The sequence below is a fragment of the Danio aesculapii genome, chromosome 19, assembly GCF_903798145.1.
Source record: "Danio aesculapii chromosome 19, fDanAes4.1, whole genome shotgun sequence".
Taxonomy (NCBI): domain Eukaryota; kingdom Metazoa; phylum Chordata; class Actinopteri; order Cypriniformes; family Danionidae; genus Danio; species Danio aesculapii.
The window spans coordinates 10,571,962-10,587,961 of NC_079453.1; the positions used below are offsets into that span (position 1 = coordinate 10,571,962).

At 33.1% G+C, this 16,000-nt stretch overlaps 1 protein-coding gene across 1 annotated transcript in view; it reads left to right on the top strand.

Moving 5' to 3' along the window:
* Nucleotides 1-14,801, top strand: part of snx27a (sorting nexin 27a) — a 38,746-nt gene extending 23,945 nt beyond the window's left edge. Inside the window, exons 7-13 of the mRNA XM_056479370.1 lie at nucleotides 1,135-1,298; nucleotides 3,768-3,857; nucleotides 6,063-6,212; nucleotides 9,321-9,449; nucleotides 10,093-10,152; nucleotides 10,232-10,280; nucleotides 13,779-14,801. Of these exons, the coding sequence (XP_056335345.1) occupies nucleotides 1,135-1,298; nucleotides 3,768-3,857; nucleotides 6,063-6,212; nucleotides 9,321-9,449; nucleotides 10,093-10,152; nucleotides 10,232-10,280; nucleotides 13,779-13,846 (710 nt within the window). The 3' untranslated portion in view covers nucleotides 13,847-14,801. The remainder of the gene's footprint in view (nucleotides 1-1,134; nucleotides 1,299-3,767; nucleotides 3,858-6,062; nucleotides 6,213-9,320; nucleotides 9,450-10,092; nucleotides 10,153-10,231; nucleotides 10,281-13,778) is intronic.
* Nucleotides 14,802-16,000: the final 1,199 nt, after the last annotated feature.

Below are 16,000 nucleotides of genomic sequence, written 5' to 3' on the forward strand. Positions count from 1 at the left end.
AAAGATTTTAGGCTGAAACTGACTCCTAAATTACATTTCCAAATATATTAAAATGATAGCAGATCATTTACATTGAAATAATAGTCGTGACCCTGGCTTGTCTTAGGTTGCGTAGGTATATTTTTGGGAGTAGCCAAAAATGCTTTGTTCAGACTTGAAGCTGCATTTTTTTTAAACGAATAACAAAAATTACAGATAAGAAAGTGAAAAATGACCCTGGACCACAAAACCAGTCATAAGTGGATTTGTTTTTTAAAATTTAGATTTATAACATCACCTGAATAATGAATAATCTTTCCATTGATGTGTGATTTGTTATGGCAATGTTTGGCTGAGATATGAACAATTACTGAAAGAAATCTCCTTTAAAGATGTCTAAATGAATAGCTTAGAGATGCACTTTACTATTCAAAAATTGAGGAAATTTGCTAAATGCCTTCGTGGAACATTATCTTCAGTACTAAATAATAAATGATAAGAAGAAAAATCATGATTTTGACCCATACCATGTATTTTTGGCTAATACCAAAATATACCCATGCAATATAAGACAGTCTGAGGTCACATATATTATTAATTAATTCATTTTCCTTCGCTTTGGTCCCTTATTTATCAGCGGTCACCACAGCGGAATGAACCACCAACTATTTTGGCATATGTTTTACGCACGGGATGCAGCCCAGTACTGTGAACCTATACCGCATGTCTTTGGACTGTGGGGGAAACAGGAGCACCCAGAGGAAACCCACGTGAATACGGGGAGAACATGCAAACTTCTCACAGAAATGTCAGCCAGGACTCGAACCAGCGACCTTCTTGCTGTGAGGCGACAGTGCTAACCACTGAGCCAATGTGTCGCCCGTCACATATATTATTTCAATGTAAAATATTTGGTTTTCATTTTAAAATATTTGAAAATGTAATTTATGAGTCAGTTTCAGCTTAAGATAATTTTAATGTTACATGCTACACTATTCGATAGCCTGAGGGTGAATAAATTAACAGTAAATTATCGTTTTTCGGTCCACTATAATTCTGTTCCTCACACAAATCTATCTGTTGTTATCCCAATGTTTAACTAATGTAAATTGCCTACTAAATATTTCTTATCAATCTCACCATTTCCTCCTAAAGTGCGCAAACTGGCTCCTAATGAGTTTCCACACAAGCTGTATGTCCAGAACTACACCTCAGCGGTTCCGGGGACGTGTCTCACCATGCGCAAGTGGCTCTTCAGCACACAGGAAGAGGATCTGCTGCGGGACAACCCTCTCGCCCTGCACTACTGCTTCCATCAGGTCCCAATTCTGTCTTTCACAGCAGACTAATGTCCATTGAAGTGCCTTCACCCTTGGTTACTGTTTAAATAGACTACCCTTTCATTATGTTGGTGGCTGTTTTTGCCCTATTGACTTCCATTATAATCACATTTTTTAGATTGCAGAGCCATGACAGCATATAATCATGCATTCTTGATTGTTGGTGGTTTTCCCTTTTAGGAAAAGGTCAAGTGTGTCATTTTTACTGTTGATCATCAGTTGGCAGCATTAACCAGATAGACCTGTGCAAAAAGGTTTCTGGCTTTTATATGGAGTTCTGTAGAGTAAAACAGTAGTTGATAGAGTGTGTGCATAAATACACATACTATGTTTACTATGTTCTGAGAGCTGGCTTATTTTCATTTTTTCAGACATATCATAATAAGTCCACACAGGTCTCTCTCTCACACACACGCACTATAGTCCATATAGAAGGCAGAAGCTAAGCTTTTTTGCACTGAATCTAATGATCAAGAGTAAAAATAAAACATTTGACCTCTTCCCAACAGGGAAAACCAGCAACAATTAAGAATGCATGATTGCATGCTGTCATGTAGAACTGTGAACCTACACTGGTCTCATGGTTCGGTTACGATTATCATGCCATCGATTCGGTTCAATTCGATATCTCGGTGCATCACGGTGCATTGATGATGCTTTTCATACAGTTTTAGATTTTCTTCAAAGCACAGCAATTCTTGTATTAAAGCGTATAAATATATTTATATACTGTTTGTAAAACAATTTTGTCCTTTAATACAAACAGTCAGATAAATAAACTGTACCTTTAAACAACACGAGCATTCATAGCAAATAATATTAACAAATATTTATATCCCGCTCGCATTCTGATCCTTGTCTACCAAGTTCTCTTACACCCTTTTGATTGGTCACGCACTCAACAGAAAGGGCTGTGATTGGCTCTTGCGCGCTTCGCTCTGCACAGATGAGTGACACTGATAAACGGCAGCGGCGATCACAGCTAATCCATGATAGACACGGTGGAGAAAACTCTGCAGGCACGCGCTCGTGTCTGTATCCAGAAGTATCGCTGTAACAGCCGAGAGGAGAGGAAAAGTCACGCTAGCAGGTCAGATGGGCCACAGTGAGAGAGAGAGAAATGGAGTTCACTTTCATTCTCTCAATCGCAGTGAAATAGGGACTTCTTTTAAGTGGTTGGGGCGTTGTAAACACTCGCGCTCGCCTCCCTCGCCATAGTAAGCTACCGTGGCAGAGCCCATATGAGATAAATGACGTCACTACATAATAATCGGTTATGATTATTATTGAATCGATACCGATATTGTCCGCATCTGCATTGCAGTGCACCAAAGAAATAATTCATTTTGACACCCTTACTGTCATGGCTCTGCAATCAAAAAATGTGATTCTAATGAATGTCAATTGGGCAAAAACAGCCCCGAACATAACAAAAGGGTAGTCAATTTGCCAAGAATGTATTGTTGAGTTTTTTAAAAATTTGAAAGCATTTTCCCAAAAAATGTGGCAAAATAAGATTTTAGATTCTATTTGCTGAAACAGAGAAAGTTGTGGCCAAATTAAGCCTCAAAATCACCCCAGAGTGGATGAAAAGTTCCCCAACAGCTCACAAGGGTTAAAATGCTCAGATTTGTTCGATGTGTGACGTAATTTCAATTAAAACTTGAAATCTAAAAAAGCCAATAGTGTTTTTTCCCACATGAGATTTCACCACTTCTGTGATTACAAATACAAGCGCAGCCATTTAGAGCTCATTTCTGGTTAATGATGTCAGAATTTACCAGTATTTAGGAATGGATGTGTGAACGTTCTTGCCAGTGTGAACAGCGCTTTTTTTAATTATTTATTTGTAAAAAAAAAAAAATATATATATATATATATATATATATATATATATATATATATATATATATATATATATATATATATATATATATATATATATATATATATATATATATATATATATATATATATATATATATATATATATATATATATATATATATATATATATATATATATATATATATTTTTTTTTTTTTTTTTTTTTTTTTTTTTTATTTACCGGTAAAGTCGCTCTGCTAATTTTCCGGATATTTACCAGTATCACTGTGTGAAAGGGGCTATTGATGAAAACACATGTACATTTTGATTTCAGGGGACTTTATGATCGATTCTTGAAGGCAAAAGCAATAAATATGAACTCTTCACCCATCATAGTAAATGCTGACTATAAACTGTACAGATGAACTTTGTACAGCTTGCAAGGTGTCAGCTTTATGCGTCATCTAATGCCACACTGTGTATTTGTATGACAGAAGTCAGATAAGAAGTCTATAAAGTAGATCCATGACCATATTTCTGCTCATCCTCATTTTATCACATCCTCATTTTGTCAGAGCTGCTCTTCTCTTACATTCTCTGTTTTTGTCGTCTTTTTTTCAGGCACAGGATGATGTGAAGAAGGGATTCATTAAAGCAGAAGATAAAGCATACCAGCTGCAAAAACTAGCAGAACAGAGAAAGATGACAACGGTCTCTTAGAATTTGTAACCCTACTGTCAGCGATGTCCTGGGCACACTTCACCTCAAAATGTTAAAATAAAATGCATCGTGTAAAAATCAGACCTAATATAACTTTTATTATATTCATTCTTTGTGTTCGAAGGCAAAAAAAAAACTATTTTTAAAGTATTTAAAAATAAATTGTGAAAAATTCCCCAGCATCATATACAGTGCTCAGCATATTTAAGAACACCACTCACACATCTCTCTTTTAAATTCATATTTTTAATAGGAAACGATCCAATATTATATTTGTGCATGTACATTTAGATAAGTTAGTACTGAAGCCAAATCTGGAGCTAATCTAACAAAATAACTTGTGATAACGGTCCAAAAACTAGTACATCCACATTTATATAGTATAGAAAATTATTAAATACAAATTTAAGAAAAAGAAAAATCAAGAGAAGCAAAAAAAATTGAAAAGTTTAGTTGAAATTTTGTAGGTTGTAATTTATTTTTGCTAAATTTTGCTTGAATTTAATTGTATTATCTTTCAATTCCTAAATATGTTTGGTTACTAAAATATCATTTTAATAAATATACCTGTTTAATAAATACATTGCCTATATTCACTAAGAAATGGATCAAAATATTCATTTTCGAAATGGGGTGTACTTAATTATGCTGAGCTTTGTACTGTAAATACTGTCAGCGCTGTCTTAGTCATGCTTCACCTTAAAATAATAACAATAAATACATTTTGTAAAAATCTGACTTATTTAATATAATTTTGTTACATTTCTCTTTCCTGTTCGAAGGCAAAATAATAGGTATTTTTTTTGCATTGCAACATTTATTTTAATTAAATTTCCGATATATTTTCTTTCCAAGTTCTAATTACTGGAAGGAAAAAAAATCCTTATCATTAAAATTCATTAAAAAATAAATATACTTTTTTTTTTTGTTGTTGTTATACATTTTCAGGTCGTAACTTTTAATCTTATTTTTTTTTTTTTACATTTCAGTTTTATTTTATTTTAATAAAAAATTTTTTTATATAGTTTTTAGTGTAGTGGACCCAGTACAAACATTTCACAAATATTTCTATAAGTTCTTGCATTTTATTCATTCATTTATTTTATTTTCAGCTTAGTCCCTTTATTAATCCGGGGTCGCCACAGCAGAATGAACTGCCTCTTGCATTTTATTTATTCATTAATTATTTTGATGTGAAATGTGTCCTGTACAGCTTACCTTTCATTATCACAAAGCAAAATCTACACTACCTGACAAAAGTCTTGTCGTTGATCCCAGATGTAAGAGCAACAAACAATAACTTGACTTACTATCATTTGACTAGTTGATCATTTGGAAAAGTGGCAGATTTTTCTGATTACTAATCTGTTGAACTGCATCCCATACTGCAGAAGACCTATTGGAGCCTCCATGGACCTTAGATTATCACAGAAATCAGTCAAGTTTGGTGAAAGAAAAATCATGGTTTGGGGTTACATTCAGTATGGGGCGTGCAAGAAATCTGGCAACATCAACAGCCTGAGGTATCAAGACATTTGTGCTGCCCATTATATTGCAAACAACAAAAGAAGGCAAATTCTTCAGCAGGACACTTACTTCAACCTCCACATCAAAGTTCCTGAAAGCAAAGGTGCTTTAGGATTGGCCAGCCCAGTCACCAGAAATGAACATTATTAAGCATGTCTGGGGTAAGATGGAGGAGGCATTGAAGATGAACCCAAAGAATCTTGATGAACTCCTTGATGAGTCCTACAATAACGCTTTCTTTGCCATTCCAGATGACTTCATTAATAAGTTATTTGAGTCATTGCAGAGATGTATGGATGCAGTCCTCCCAGCTCATGGGAGTCAAACTCAATATTCATTTATTTTCCACTGCACCATGACTTTATATTCTATACTGGATATTATTTCTGTTAAGTGACAAGACTTTTGTCTAAGCAAAGTCAGATCTTACTGTCCTAATTAAATAATTAAAAATCAAGGCATGATCATATTTTATTTTGGTAAAATAAGCGTAATCTAGAGCCCTTTGCCTTTCATATTGGCCACTTCTGATAACAAATGATCAACTAGAAGGCAAGTTGTTATTTGTTATTCCTGAAATGTGAACAGGCAGCAAGATTTTGTCAGGTTGTTTATTCATAACATTTAGTTTTAAAGTCAAATAATGTTTTGTTTTTCTACCTTTTTCAGTATCTGAGTCTTTTGCGTTCATGTGAGGGATATAATGAGGTGACGTTTCCTCACTGTCCCTGTGACTCTCGGAGGAAAGGTCACGTAATCACAGCCGTCAGCATGAAGCATTTCAAACTGCATGCCTGCACAGAGGACGGCACTCTGGAGGTGAGAGAAAGATGAGCAGACTGGGTTTACTTCAGTAAAACATACAGTGGAGATCCAAATTACAAACCATTTATGAACATGTGACTTTTATTTATTTATTTTTCCAGACATACAGTTAAAGTTAAAATTAATAGCCTCCTGTGAATCTTTTCAAAAATTTCTTGAATGATGTTTAACAGAGCAAGGAATTTTTCACAGTATTTCCTATAAAAAAATTATTCTGGAGAAAGTCTTATTTGTTTTATTTCAGCTAGAATAAAAGCAGTTTTTAATTTTTTTAAAACCATTTTAAGGTCAATATTATTAGCCCCCTTGAGAAATCTACAGAACAAACCATCATTATACAATGACTTGCCTAATTAACCTAGTTAAGCCTTTAAATGTCACTTTAAGCTAAATCCCTGTATCTTGAAAAATATCTAGTACAAAAAAAACAAAAAAACAACATTTATTTCTGGGAAATGTTGTTACAACAAATAAGAATGAGTATTAAGTGATGTTGAGCCACTCTTCTTCAGCAGTTTGGTGAATGTAGTGTGTTTTTTTTTTAGCCTTATCCTTATTGCCAGGGCTCATTGTCCTGCATGAAATTTGCTTGCTGGTTGTGTGATGAATGCAGAAAGAACCACTTGTCAGAGGAGGAGTTTCTGATAAATATTTGCATTCACTCTGCCTTGTAACAGTAAACTTCTGCTGCTGAATAAATCCCCCAAACGACACTTCCTCCTGAACCTTTCACTGACTTCACGTATCTTTCCACAGTTTGATGATGAATATGGTGCTTTCCATTTGACCCAAATAAATGAGTCGCATTCATCGCCAAATAGGATAAATTGGATAACTTTTCTGTCTACAAAACAAATTTTTTGAAGCTTTCAGTCTAAATTCTCTTCAATTTTGTGTTGAGTAAAAAAAATAATTCAAGAAATTGATTCTGCAAATTATTTATTTTTGTCATGTAACACTGTCGGGATTTAGTATGGTAATGAATAGGGTTTGGTATCGTTTGTGGTTATTTCGATACCGGTGCTAAATCGATACTTTTAAAATGGTACCGGTGCCTGAGCCGATACTTTTGAGCCACAGAATTATAGTGGATGACTCTTTTATTTGATCAAAAATATATTTTAATCATTTTAATTAAACAATTTAATTAAAGCCTAAAGTATACATCAATTCATATTTTATATATCTGAATTGCATTAATATATTTCTTTTGATCATTTGTGTTTGTTAGCATGAATTTAAGATTTGAAATATGCAATTAACATTACATTAGCTTACTAATAACCTGTGGAAAAACTGTCAGCAAAATCAGGGAACATATTTTTTCTAGGGTTGGGGCTTGTGACTATGTTTACATTAACATCAGTAATCGAATGCCTTATTTTGAATAAGACAATAATATGATTAAGGTGCTTTAGTTGCTTTTTGAATGTTCCTTTCATGATCCTGTTTAACATGTTATAGTGCATAGATCGATTAACGTCATTGCGTCACCGCGCTATCCATGTTTCCTCCGGAGTTTCATGTAATTTCGGGTGTTTCATTTTTAATTTGTCGCCTTTAATTACTGTTCAGCAGATTTACTTTTATTCATTGTTCATGCCCTGTAAACAAACTGAGGTATTTTATGCAAGTGTTACTTAAGGACTGCTGTGTTGTTTTAATGGAATTTGATACCGAAAGCCAAATGGAAAGAAAAAATACTGCATTTTGTGACACGGGTGTCTGTGGTCCTTTAAGGTAATCAAAAATCACTGTTTACATGGTAGACTGTTAATCAAAGTATTGTCTAAATCATATTAAAATCAGAGTATTGGTGTCCATGTAAACATACAAAATGCCAGATGATGTCGCAAGCTGTCAAAGACATCAAAGGCATTCCTCTGCCTTTTAGTTGATTACATGCACCACGTTTGATGTGTCCCCCCCACCCCCCTTTGCAGCAGCTTTTGTAAAGCATCTGCTTCAGGTTGATGTGTCAGAATCATTGCTTGTAAATTATAGCCATACTTTAGAAAGCTTAGTTTAAGCAAATTTGATGAACGCAATCATGCGTGTTGATGAATTTGAAGGAATTCGCTCACCGGATGCGCTGTACTGCGCACGTTGCCTACGTCTGTTTGTTAAGAACAATCGCCTAACATTGCAGATGGTGTCTGTATCCCTCAAAGTTGTTTAGAATTAAATGTTTAGAAATGGTGTGACACAACGTGCATCTATGTGTGCCTTTAATGAACCCCTTGATGCTGCTTACGTCCTTGTTGCAGCACCAAATTAGGCACCAAAATTTCATATGCTGATTCAGTCTGGTCCATACCGGTTGCACCGGGTTTCAGTACCCAACCCTAGTAATGAATATGTAAATGGTATATTTGGTCTTGGTGGTATAGATCTGCTACGCTGCTGCTGCTTTGATTATTATGGCAGAGCAAGTACCGAGACCTGCTGCTGCCAGTATATACACAGACATGCCGTCTGAGAATATAACACGCTCCTGCTGCAAACATAATATATATATGTAACCCCCATGGCAGATCTAAACACAGGTGGAGCTGGGGTGGAGGAGGGTCTCCGAAAGTGAGTCACAGCTTGGCAGTGTAAAATGACGTGGAGCATTTATACTGGTGAGGAGCGAGCTCATTGGCTGCCAAGGTGACAGCAATCAATCTCCTGCACCTTGTAGTTATGGCCACAGGAGCAGATTAGGTGATCTCTCAACCTACATGCACATGGAGTTTCATGGCAGATATTTTACTTCCCTTTCCCATAATGTATATCTATTCTCTCTTGAATTGATTTGAAGCTTTGTTTTTAACAGCAGATGGTGATGTATGCTTTACAAACAACCGTACGCTGTTTGTATTCAGTTTCTTACTAATACCACCTCAACCTAAAATAATCAATTAATAAATTTAGGAAAGGTTTAAGGAAAAAAGCCTTTTTGTGGAACTTGAATGAGTTTGTAACATTGTAAAGATGAAATATCTATCAATAACCAAATAAACACAAAAGAAAAATCACATTTTTTAAAGCATCTGATCCGATTTTAAATACCACAGAACTCTCCGTTTGATTTCTCTGTCTTTTTTCTCTGACCCCCAGAATCAGGTGATCATGTTTGAATGGTCAGAGATGCAGCGATGGGACACGGATGAGGAGGGAATGGCCTTCTGCTTTGAATATGTGCGGGGAGAAAAGAAACCTCGCTGGGTCAAAATATTCACTCCATATGTAAGTCACCTAAAATTATACATCAGTGCTTCTTTGTTTACCTGCTGAATTATGTCTAGTACAGTGTTAGTTTCCTCAATGAAAATGGCTTGACACAAACAGAAACTTCACAGGTCTGCTGCACCAGTAACATGAATGCACGCGCTCCAATCTAAAGGCCTGAAATGCCCTTAGTATCTGCAATGCCCCGCCCCCTTCAAGACGCTTCTCATTTAATGCACTTGAGCTCAACCACTCTCGCTGGCAGAGCAGTAATAAATCAAAATGCTATTGGCTGTTTTTTTTTAAAGGGGAGGAGCTACACTGTGTCCCACCCTCTCTTCGTTTTCGGTTGAGATTACGTCAAACATATAATAAAAACTGCATTGTTTCAAATCACTTCACAGGACCTTTTAATGAATAAACAGCGCAATGCAGCAGATTATAGCAGAAATGTTCTTATATTTTGACTACATTTTAGTGTACTTAGATCAGAGCGTGCGCATTCATCGTTTTCAGTCATGTTACCAGTGCAGACGACCTGTCAAGTTTCTTTTTGTGTCATTTTTCGCCTTTTTTCATGTTGATGAAAATTAACACTGGTCTGGTAGCAGGTTTTGAACTGAAATAAGCCAGTAATGCCTGTGTGTGTGTGTGTTTCCAGTTTAACTACATGCACGAGTGCTTTGAGAGGATTTTCTGCGAGCTCAAATGGAGGAAAGAGGTATTAATAACTATTATTTCATTTCTGTTTCTGGAGCTTTCTTGTCATTGTTAATGAGTTTCTGTTTGATATGTTAAAGGTTGAAGAGGAGGCCTCAGACAAAGGCAATAAGAACTGTAGTAATAACGGTAAGAGGAAAACCTTTTGCCCTCATTTTATCACTCACACACACGGGTTAATGGGATTTTTCTAAGTGTACTCATGTGATGACCATGCTCACACACAAACCTGAAAGGCTGGTTCTTACTTTCTCTACTTAGATTCCAGTATAAAGTCACATGTAATGCGTGTGATGCTCAGTTGAACTGTTGATGTATAAATGAACCCTGTAACTTCTGTCAAACAAATAAGCATAGATTCGCTTTATTATGAAAATGAAATTGATTCAAATCCAGCAGGCCCAGCACAGACTGGTATTAATATAATAATACAATATAATAGCTCAGTCATTTATAAAAAAAGAAAAAGTAATAATATATTATTTCAATTCCGCGCATGCGCGAAACGTATATGTGTAAAAATGCATACGTGTTGTGATATTTATTACAAGTTAATTTATTTAATAATAATTTTAAAATCCAAGCTATACATTACAATAGTGAGTTTATGTTATTATTTATAGTATACAAATTTATTGATTTATTAATAATTTAAACATGTAAGCTATACATTACAATAGTGAGTTTATATTATTATTTATAGTATATTAATTAATTTATTAATAATTTAAACATGTAAGCTATACATTATAATATTGAGTTAATATTATTATTTATATTATACTAATTAATTTATTTATTAAACATTTTAAAATCCAAGCTATACATTACAATAGTGAGTTTAATATTATTCATAGTATATTAATTAATTTATTAATAATTTAAACATGTAAGCTATACATTACAATAGTGAGTTTATATTATTATTTATAGTATATTAATTAATTTATTAATAATTTAAACATGTAAGCTATACATTATAATACTGAGTTAATATTATTATTTATATTATACTAATTAATTTATTTATTAATAATTTTAAAATCCAAGCTATACATTACAATAGTGAGTTTATAATATTATTCATAGTATATTAATTAATTTATTAATAGTTTAAACATGTAAGCCATACATTACAATAGTGAGTTTATATTATTATTTATAGTATACAAATTAATTAATTTATTAATAATTTAAACATGTAAGCTATACATTATAATATTGAGTTAATATTATTATTTATATTATACTAATTTATTAATAATTTTAAAATCCAAGCTATACATTACAATAGTGAGTTTATATTATTATTCATAGTATATTCATTAATTTATTAATTATTTAAACATGTAAGCTATACATTATAATATTGAGTTAATATTATTATTTATATTATACTAATTAATTTATTAATCAATAATTTAAAAATCCAAGCTATAGATTAAAATAGTGAGTTTATATTATTATTTATAGTATACAAAGTTTATTTAATAAAAATTTAAAGATGTAAGCTTTACATTATAATATTAAGTTTATATAATTATTTATATTATACTAATTAATTAATTTAATAATAATAATTGAAAAATCCAAGCTATGCATTAGAATAGTGAGTTTTTATTATTAATTATATTATACAAATTAAAACATCTAAGCTATACATTATAATAGTGAGTTTATATTATCATTTATAGTATACAAATTAATTTATTTAATAAGTATTTAATAATAATTAAAACATCTAAGCTATACATTATAATAGTGAGTTTATGTTAATTATATTATACAAATTAACTTATTTAACAATAATTTTAAGATGTAAGCTATACATTATAATAGTGAGTTTTTTATTGTTTTATAATAAAATTATAAACATTAAATACATTTATTTTAAAAAAGGCTTATAAAGCTGTTGCTTCATTGACTGCATTGTCATTGAAAAGCTATTGTATTTTTTATAAATGATGTTAATCAGTTTTTTATATTTATATTTTCTGTTTTAAAGCATATTCTTGAGATTGTTGTCACTTATTAGATCTGTTTATGTCTGTGTAGTTTTAATCAAGTCTATTTTAGCTGTAGTAAAATGAAGTGAAAATGAGAAATAATAAACATTTGATGTATTTAATTTTACTTCAGTTATATTATAATAGTTCCAGTACTGGGTTCCGGCTGGAAGGGCATCCGCTGCATAAAACAAATGCTGGAATAGTTAGTCATTCAACTGTGGCGACCCCTGGATTACATTATTTATTGTTGTTCTCTTAGTGGCTATTAAAGTTCTGCAAAATTATATTTAAAGTAAAACCATTTTAATGTTATGCTATTATTTTTAACATAAAGTTGAAGTCAGAATTATTAGCCCTCCTTTGAATTTTTTTTCTTTTTTTAAATATTTCCCAAATGATGTTTAACAGAGCAAGGAAATTTTCACTGTATGTCTGATAATATTTTTTCTGGTGGAAAAAGTATTTTTTGTTTATTTTGGCTAGAATTAGAGCAGTTTAAACATTTTTATGAACCATTTTAAGGTCAAAATTATTAGCCCCTTTAAGCTAATTTTTTTGACTGTCTACAGAACAAACCATCGTTATACAATAACTTGCCTAATTACCCTAACCTGCCTAGTTAACCTAATTAATCTAGTTAAGCCTTTAAATGTCACTTTAAGCTGTATAGAAGTGTCTTGAAAAATATCTAGTCAAATATTATTTGCTGTCATCATGGCAAAGATCAAATAAATCAGTTATTAGAAATGAGTTATTAAAACTATTATGTTTAAATATGTTTCCATTAAACAGAAATTAGGGAAAAAATTATAATAATAATAAAGGCTAGTAATTCTGACTTCAACTGTATTATTTTAATACAATATTGTTAATATATGAACACAATGGCAGCCTGTTATTGCATTCATTAGATCTTATGGAAATTTCACTTTTTAGTCACTCAGGGAATTAGATTTTTGGATAAAAGTGGGAACACTATATAACAGGGGTGCCCAAACTCGGTCTTGGAGGGCCGGTGTCCTCCAACTTGCATCAACACACCTGCATGGATGTTTCTAGAAAGCCTAATAAGAGCTTGATTAGCTAGCCCAAGTGTGTCTGATTGGGGTTGGAACTAAACTTTGCAGGACACCGGCCCTCCAGGACCAAGTTTGGACACCCCTGTTATATGATAATTAACATTTATTTCAATTAACAAATTTTTTTGAGTGGTTTTAGTACCCTTGGGAAAAGATAGTTGACCTAGAAATGGAAAAAAGTGATTCCAAACCTTAATAAGATTTTTTTCCAGTTGAAAACAAAAGAAGATATTTTGAAGAATGTTGTAATACAGAAGTCATTCACAGCCATAGTAGAAAAAACGAATGCTATGGAAGTCAATGGCTACCAGTTTTTAGCATTCATCAAAAATATCATGTTTTTTGCTGGAGAGTAAATGACAGAATCAGTAAATGATGACAGAATTTTCTCTTTTTTGTGTGTGTGTGAAGCCGTGAACTATCCCTTTAAGCTTAGTAAAGTGTACATTTAATCTCTGAACTTTTAAACAGACACCAAAATCTTAAAAAACTCATGTTAAAATTGAGTAAGGCTAATAAAACTCTTGTGTGTTCTACAGAATACCTCTCGCCGCTGGAGCAGCAGAAGGGATGGCGCCACCTAGGGGGCGAGATAGCCACGTCCTAAACCTCCTCTCTAGATGCCCTGTGGAAAACAGCATCAGTCACACTAGAGCAGACCACCATAACACGCAGACCACCCAGACAAACGTGTGCCTTTCCGATGCGGAGCGCTCCATAAGCCAACGCAGACACTCAAAGCACCGCTGCGGGAGACGCTTCACCCCCACATCCAGAGCACCAGTGGGTCATTCCATCAGTAGAGACTCGCATTAAAACATGTCAAGAACCACACAGACCAGATCTTCCATGAAGGAGAGCGGCTCTTCTGTAAGTCTACTGGCTGGAGAGTTTTGGAGAGCATTAGAGAACGTAGAGCTGTTTTCAGGGCAGCGGAGGAATAAATGACCACTTTGTGATTCGGAACGACATCACAATTTAAAAAAAAAAAAATCAGTATATATGAGAGGGGAGAAGTCATGCCTTAACAAAAATGAAGCTCATTAAATTGTGTAGCAAGGTTTCCGTACAGACAGTTAGTATGGGATCCCTCGGAAATAATGTTGCGATGGAATTATCGCTAGATTTTTATTTCTAGTTACTGAGGAGTGAACACGTCTGGCAGCAGAGAAATGGGAAGTGTGTGTGTGTGTGTGTCTGTGTGTAAATAAAAAGGATGTATGGACAGGTGTTAAAGGGTTAACCTAAAAACGAAAACAAGAAAATCTGTCATTTATTCATCCTCATGGCAATTCTCAGTTCGCCTGTTTCTTTTTTTTTTTTAAATCATAGTTGAGAGATTTCTTTTCAACCGAATCTTGTTTTAAAATGTTCATTGAAGGGATAGTTCACCCAAAAATCACAATTCTGTCATCATTTACACACTCTACACTTGTCACAGACTTGGTTGACTTTCTTATTTCTCTTGCACACTAAATAAATTATTTTGAAAAATGTTAAAAACCTGTAACCATTGACTTCCATAGTAAGAAAAACAAGTACTATGGAAGTCGATGGTTACAGGTTTTTAACATTTTAAAAATATATTATAAGTATTTTAAAAACCTGTAACCATTGGCTGTCGTAGTATTTTTTCTTACTATGAAAGATCATGGTTACAGATTTCTAACATTATAAGTATTTTGAAAACCTGTAACCATTGGCTTCCATATTATTTCTTTTTCGTACTATGAAAGTCGATGGTTACAGGTTTCTAACACTTTTCAAAATTTCTTTTAAACATTTTGAAAACCTGTAACCATTGGCTTTCATAGGATTTGTTTTTCTTACTATGGAGGTCGATGGTTATAGATTTCTAACATTTTTCAAAATATCTTTTACAAATTTTGAAAATGTGTAACCATTGGCATTCATAGGATTTGTTTTTCTTACTATGGAGGTCGATGGTTACAGGTTTCTAACATTTTTCAAAATATCTTCTTTTGTGTTCAACAGAAAAAGGTATGCAACCATTTGAGGGTGAGTAAATATTGAGTAAATTTTCATTTTATTGTGTGAACTATCCCTTTCAGAGATCGATGTGAGTAAGGCAGTTAGATGCAGTTTATATGATATACACATAAAATATTTGGCTTTTTATTTAAGAACATTTCAAAATGTCAAGAGTTTGGTTGAATAGACTATGTGTTGTTAGACAGTTTTTTTTTTTTTTTTTTTTTTAGAACAAGGAAGCATTTTACGTTTTATGCCCAAGTTCAAACAAGAACTGAACCAACATTAGATAACTACCTCCGACCCATAAACCCTTTGAGAGGAATGAGAACATCTATAAGAAAGACAAACATACATACATATATATAGTCTGCTCAGTTTTGTTTATAAACAAAAGTGAATAGACAAGCGCATACAACCAAGTAGTACAGTTCAAGATAAGGACACATTTACCCCTGATAACCTCAGAAACTAATGAGGTCAAAGTAGTTTAGAGATTGACAGAAGTTCTCTGGTTTGATTCTTAGTTTGTCTTCTGCTGTTTTTATTGCCTCAGAGCGACTTGAGGGTGAATAAATGATGAGGACTTTCAATTTTGAGATGGAATGAAAACTATTTAAAGGGATAGTTCACACAAAAAACGGAAATTCACTCACCATTTAGTTCATTCAAATCTGTCCAACACAAAAGAAGATATTTTGAAGAATGTTGGTAATCAGTAAACATTGACACCCATAGTAGAGGGGAAAAACTCTATATTTGGAGGCCT